Raw genomic sequence first — 6,748 nt, 5'->3', positions numbered from 1 at the left:
GCAAAATAAGCAGGGTGAGGAGTGGGGAGCAAGATGGGGCAGAAGTTCTAAATGACTAGTCAGAGATCAAGGTACATTTGTCATCTACCCATCAGCGCGGATGCAGTGGAGGTCGGGGGGAGGTGGAGAACCCGAATTCCAGCATTGCCCAGCATTAGCTTAGTGGGCGCTACCTGGGTTTGAAGCAGCAGTGCCACAGCATATTTGACAAGCGACACCAACCACAGCGAAGCATGACACGTTAATCTATTTATGCCGATTGTTGTGGAATAATAGCAGCCGTTAAATCACCAAGCCATTTTGCTATTTAAATTATTTTGTTTTTGTTTTTCCTAAGCATATTCTGAGGCCGGCTCTAAACGAATAATCTGTGTGAGACACTTGGAGCCACGGAGTCGCTTTCACGGAACAGTAAACTCCATCTACATCCTCGGTCCTACTGAAAACTTTTTTTTTTTTAAGTCTGTCTAGACAAACACGCGCGCGCGCGCGCGCACACACACACACACACACACACACACACACACACACAGAATAGTTTTCCCTGAGATAGTACCAAACTTCTGACATACCAAGAGTGCAGCAAAATCACACACAGACGTTTCTGGTCCCCCGCCTTCCTTACACCCCATCCCCACCCCCACTGCCATCCCGCCCCTCCCATCCCGGAGCTGCAAGCGGCGCACCCCTCCCCAAAACTTTTGGCCAATCAGCTGTGAAAGGCCGGGCTGTGATTGGCCGAAAGTCTCTAAGGTGAGGGAGTATTTATTAAAGAGACTGAGCCAGAGAGTTGGAGAGTAGAGAACGGGGCTTGAAAATTGACTAGGTACTTTGGTGAAGCCTCGATTCCAAACCCTCCCACTTCCCCCCTCCCTCCCCAAGAACTTTTCTTTGAAGAAGGGAAAGAGAACCCACTTTTTCTCTCTCTTTTTCTCTTTTGATTTCGTTCTGTTCCTTGAATCTCCTAACTTCGAGCGGGTGGCGGCGGGCTGGACACCCCACAGCTGCCCCGCAGATCTTTGCAGCAGGGCGGCTCGGCGGTCTCGGGAGCTTGCGGTGCAGCCAACTGCTCCTTCTCCGGGCAGTTGAGGCGAGAGGACCCCACGCCTCCCGCCTGGCAGTGCCTCGGCTCAGAGCCCCGGCTCTCCTTTTCTCGTAACTCGCCCCCTCCCTCGGGCTGTCGCATGAATCTCCTCGACCCCTTCATGAAGATGACCGACGAGCAGGAGAAGGGCCTGTCTGGAGCCCCCAGCCCCACGATGTCGGAGGACTCGGCGGGCTCGCCCTGCCCCTCGGGCTCGGGCTCGGACACTGAGAACACCCGGCCCCAGGAGAACACTTTCCCCAAGGGCGAGTCCGACCTGAAAAAGGAGAGCGAAGAGGACAAGTTCCCCGTGTGCATCCGGGAGGCAGTCAGCCAAGTGCTCAAGGGCTACGACTGGACCCTGGTGCCTATGCCCGTGCGGGTCAATGGCTCTAGCAAGAACAAGCCACATGTCAAGCGGCCCATGAACGCCTTCATGGTGTGGGCGCAAGCGGCTCGCAGGAAGCTGGCGGACCAGTACCCGCACCTGCACAACGCCGAGCTCAGCAAGACCCTGGGCAAGCTCTGGAGGTATGTTCTTCTAGGAGGTGCCAATCCGCTCTCTCTGGCTGACCGCAGGGGACTGAAATAAATTGGAGTTTGGGGAGGGGCTGGGGGAAGGACTGGTGGCGGGAGACGGGGCAGCTCTGAGTTTGACCAAATGATTTGGATGCCATGTTTCGCAAACTTAAGCTTCCAACACTCTCACCGGGAGAGGCTGGAGTGCTATGTTACTGGAGGCAAGGAGAGGGGGCCTTGGTTAGTTCGATATTACGCATGAAGGCGAGGGGGGAGGGAGAGAAAATAGGGGCGTACAAAGTGTACATAGGCAGAGATGAAGGAAGATTTTTTTTTGAAAGCAGAAGATTGATAGAAGATTAAACTCTGCAAACTTGAGTGGCAGGGAGAGGGAAGGGGGAGGGGGGACGGTTGATGGAGATGTGTGTGTATGTCTGTTTCCGTGCCAGCCAAAGTCTCTAAGGGCACTTAAGTGAGATCTTCCCGGGAGAGAGGAGGAGGGCAAAAAGGGGGGGGGGAGAAAGGGGGGCTGGGGAGTAGGGAGGAATTCTTTGCTTTCGATGATGGCTTCTTTGTAATTCATTCTGGGAAACTGGCTGGTGCTGTACAGGAGGAGAGGCTAGAAGAGTGCACACGAGCCTATGAAAAGAAGAGACGAAGCTAGATTTGGGGAGGGTGAAAGGTAGGGGCAAAGGCAAAGGGGGCTTCAGTGTAAAGCATTTTTACCAGGAGCCAAAGCAATTTACCTGGAGGGGAAAAAAAGAACTTTTTTTTTTAAGGTGAAAGAGAGAGAGAGATTGAGAGAGAGGGGGAGAGAGAGAGAGAGAGAGAGAGAGAGAGAGAGAGAGAGAGAGAGAGAGAGAGAGAATATTAACTCTGATAGCAAATTCCCCAAAGAGAAGCAGCAGACCGCAGTGCCCATCTCATGGTTGTTTAGAAGGGAGAGAGGGAAAGAAGAAAAGGACTTACATAATACAGTTTCATATGATCTTTTAAAAATTATTTTTAAAGAGGTTTCCTAGGAAAGTAGCTGTATTGTCCAATATCAGGGCCCCATCCCCGTCCCCAAATTGACAATTATATTGCTAGTCTCACCCTCTCTCCTCTCTTCTCCCCTCTTTGCTCAGGCTGTTGAACGAGAGTGAGAAACGGCCTTTTGTGGAAGAGGCAGAGCGATTGAGGGTTCAGCACAAGAAGGACCACCCAGACTACAAGTACCAGCCTCGGAGAAGGAAGTCAGTCAAGAACGGGCAGGCGGAACAGGAGGAAGGTACAGAGCAGACACACATCTCGCCCAATGCCATCTTCAAGGCGCTGCAGGCCGACTCTCCTCACTCCTCCTCTGGCATGAGTGAAGTGCACTCCCCTGGGGAGCATTCTGGTATGTCCTATCCCATCCCCACTACCTACCATTCCCCCAGCCATTCACAGATACATTCATCAGACTGCCCCCCATCCCCACCCCTTCATCTCCATCCCGGTGGAGATTTCTACTTCTGTACCATCTCTGGCTAACCAAGACCCACACTGCCTTCTGCATACGAATGTGCAAATTCAAGGCATTTCTGCAACCGGCCATATTGAAACAGTCACATTTTTTTTTCTAAGTTGCAATATTGCAGATTTGCAAAGCCTTTCAAATACTTCACAAGGAAGAATCCTATCCATTCTCTACCCACTCGCCAAGCACACTACAGCTGGCCTAAAATATGCCCAGTTTAGTGTCTCAGAATTACTTGACTTCAGATCCACCGAAGATAAAAGTAGGTGGTTAGGTGTGGACCCTTTTTGGTTAATCATTCAATTGCTTATCTCCATTCCGGGTCACTACCTGCTTAGGTCAGGGTCTTTATTACACCTTAGCAGTTAAACAGGGGCTATAAAAGTGCTTCCCAGACAAGTCTATGTAGTTATCCAGCCCAAGCACTTATCAAACATAATATTGACTTTTCTGTGTTTCTTCTTTTCTACAGGACAGTCTCAGGGCCCACCTACCCCACCCACCACCCCCAAAACTGATGTGCAGGCAGGCAAGGCTGACCTGAAGAGAGAGGGACGCCCCCTGCAGGAAGGGGGAAGACAGCCCCCTATCGATTTCCGAGATGTGGACATAGGGGAACTGAGTAGTGATGTCATCTCTAACATTGAGACCTTTGACGTTAATGAATTTGACCAATATCTCCCACCCAATGGCCACCCAGGAGTCCCGGTTACTCATGGCCAGCCTGGTCAGGTTACTTATACGGGGAGCTATGGCATCAGCAGCACCTCCGCCCCACCATCTTCGTGGATGTCCAAACAGCAGCAGCCTCAGCAGCCCCCACCTCCTCAACAGCCTCCTCCACCACCTCAGCCTCCTCAGGCCCAGCCGCAGCCTACAGCACAGCAGCAGCAGCAGCAGTCAGCCCAGCAGCCACAGGCACCATCTCAGCCCCATACCCTCACTCCTCTGAGCAGTGAACAGGGCCAGTCCCAGAGAACACACATCAAGACCGAGCAGCTCAGCCCCAGCCATTACAGTGAACAGCAGCAGCATTCCCCGCAGCAGATCCCCTACAATCCCTTCAGCCTGCCCCATTACAGCCCCTCCTACCCTACCATCACTCGCTCCCAGTATGATTACACAGACCACCAGAACTCCAACTCCTATTATAGCCATGCTGCAGGCCAGAGCTCCAGCCTCTACTCCACGTTCACCTACATGAACCCTGCCCAGCGACCCATGTACACCCCTATCGCTGATACAACTGGAGTCCCTTCCATCCCCCAGACCCACAGCCCACAGCACTGGGAACAGCCGGTCTATACGCAGCTCACCAGACCATAAGAAGAATAAGAAAATAATCTTCCTAATACAAAAAAAAAAAACCAACCCAGCAGCAATAAAATCGCCTTTGGACATTTGCTTTTTTTTTTCTTTATTCTTCAAAGACACTCAAGGCAACAAGAGCAACAAATACAAACCAGAAAAGTTGTCCAAATGCACTAGAGAGCCCTCTCCAGAATCAGTGGCCAGACCACTCCCGTGGATAGACCAGCAGAACTCACTACAGTCATTCCAGAACTGGACTTTAAATGTTCTTCAAGGCAAGCACAGAAATTGATGGAGAATCATATAGCCGCTGTAGTTCAGTCTTTCTTTGCCTGTGCTTGGACTTTGTAATTATTTTTTAGCTGTAATTAAAGAAAAAAAGAGTCCTCTGTGAGGAATATTCTCTATTTTAAATATTTTTTAGTATGTACTGTGTATGATTCATTATCATTTTGAGGGGATTTATACATTATTTTTAGAGAGAATTTTTTAAATGCTCTTATTTTTCCAACAGCTAAAACTACTCTTTAGTGAAAGTATGCCCTAGCTTTTCTTGAAGTCAGAGGTATTTTTGTACAGATATGTCTTCTCTTAAAATTGTATGTGTGTCTGTGTGCATTAACCCCGAAACAGAACCCTTGTCGTGTGATCAGTGTTGGGGGCTAGCTTTCCTCAATTCTAAAGTCTGTAAGATTCAAGGTGAGGCTGCCTCGAAAAGAAAAATGAAAAAGGCCTTATTTTTTAGTATGGAAATAAAGACAGGAATCTGGAGGAGCCTTAGGTAAGTTTCGCTCTTATTTTTTTAAAAAGAAAAATACCTTGAGCCTTAAAATCATGCTACTAGGAATAGCTCACATGGTCTTTGGGTGGGTTTTCTCCATGCAAACTTTAGAGAAAAGTTGCCAAAAGCAGGCACCTAGGGAGGCAAAAACAGCCTCCCGGGAAGTCTCAATAGCAAACTTAAGTGCCCTCAAATACCTTCCCCACTCTCTTCTCTGCCCAGGTACCATATGCTGGCGTCTACTACTAAACTATCTTCTAAGCCCCCAAATGCAAACAGTATACCTTTAAGACATTCCACATGCTACAATTATTTATTTTGTAAGAAAAGAGGTTTTAATTTTAAAAAATTGATCTTCCTCTTTTAAAAAAAAACTTTTAAAATTAGTAGGTTGTTGGAGCCTTCCTTGAAAGGTATGGTCACCTATTGTTAAATTATGGCCTTAACTGTAACCATTTTTTTATTTATCTCTTATTCTTTTTAATTATTATTAAAAAAAGTTTCTTTGGGATTTGTGTCCTAGGTTTGTACAAATACATTTTCCTCTTCTTTTTGTTTTTTTTTTTTTTTTAAATAAACTGGAAGTGTTGTCTTTTTTGTACAAATGAGATTCCAAACGTAGAACCATTTGCATTATTTTCTGTCACAGTTCTTCAGGCTGTCCAAATTTTAGGTGTATGTATGTATGTGTGAGCATGAGTGAGTGTGTGTGTGTGTGTGTGTGTGGTGTGTGTGTGTGTACAACCCCAAACAACAGAAGCATGTATCATCTTCATATTCCCCTGCATATTTTCTTCTGAGGGGGAGGAGGGAGTTGATAGACTAACTAACTTACTTTAATTAGGCTATTGATGGACAGTTGAGGACTGCTTTTTGAAAAAGACAGCAAACTTTTTTTTATTTAAAAATGATATATTAACAGTTTTAGAATTCAGTAGAATAAAGAACTCTTTTAATATGGCATCTTTCAATTTCTGTATAAAAGCAGATCTTTTTAAAGTATTTCTGTAACTTAAAAGACCTGACATTTAAATCATATTTGTCTTTAGGTAAGTTTGGTTTTGTGTTTGTCTTTCGTTTGTTTCACTTTTTCTAAACCCCTTGTTCTCTTTGTGAAACTTACCTTTTTGTATATTATTGTTTACAATAAATATACATTGTACTAAAAATAGAAAACAGTCAAATGGTTTTTTTAATAGAGGCATCCAATGACGAGGAAAGGATTCAATGCTGACAAGATTGTGTGTACTTTCACCCATATGATGCTGTCATTTTCCTAGCAACCACTTAAGGATTTAGCCCCATTGCTCCCTTCAGATCTAGCTGAGTCAATTCAGAGAAATGAATAGACCTATTCCCCTGCATCCACCCATCCCTAAGCATAGAAAGCCAACCTGGAAAAGTCCCATTCTAATAAATCTGATAGAAAAACATATGTCAATCATTGCCTACTTGGATAGAATGTTTCTGATTCTGGTTTCAATCTCATGCTTCAGGGAAAGAAAAAAAACATTCCCCTGGGGAGGTTAGAAGGGAACATTAAACCAGAAAT

The 6,748-nt window shown here is 46.4% G+C and overlaps 1 protein-coding gene across 1 annotated transcript; it reads left to right on the top strand.

Annotated features, from left to right (window-relative positions):
* The first annotated feature begins 779 nt into the window (after positions 1–779).
* SOX9 (SRY-box transcription factor 9) lies at positions 780–6,354 on the top strand. The gene is made up of 3 exons (XM_036758219.1): positions 780–1,615; positions 2,731–2,984; positions 3,577–6,354. Exons 1-3 carry the CDS (start codon positions 1,185–1,187, stop codon positions 4,428–4,430), a joined length of 1,539 nt encoding a protein of 512 aa, XP_036614114.1. The 5' UTR covers positions 780–1,184; the 3' UTR covers positions 4,431–6,354.
* The last annotated feature ends 394 nt before the right edge of the window (positions 6,355–6,748 follow it).

Source organism: Trichosurus vulpecula, chromosome 4 (assembly GCF_011100635.1).
Source record: "Trichosurus vulpecula isolate mTriVul1 chromosome 4, mTriVul1.pri, whole genome shotgun sequence".
In the NCBI taxonomy this organism is placed as follows: Eukaryota; Metazoa; Chordata; class Mammalia; order Diprotodontia; family Phalangeridae; genus Trichosurus; species Trichosurus vulpecula.
The sequence above is the reverse complement of the archived record's forward strand: the minus strand, read 5'-3'. Positions and strand labels throughout refer to the sequence as shown.

Bases quoted from the DNA above. Each gene is read 5' to 3' on its own strand.
- SOX9 (XM_036758219.1), top strand. From the start codon at position 1,185: ATGAATCTCCTCGACCCCTTCATGAAGATGACCGACGAGCAGGAGAAG. The intron at 1,616-2,730 runs GTATGTTCTTCT...CTCTTTGCTCAG, and splicing joins ACCCTGGGCAAGCTCTGGAG to GCTGTTGAACGAGAGTGAGA. The intron at 2,985-3,576 runs GTATGTCCTATC...TCTTTTCTACAG, and splicing joins CTCCCCTGGGGAGCATTCTG to GACAGTCTCAGGGCCCACCT.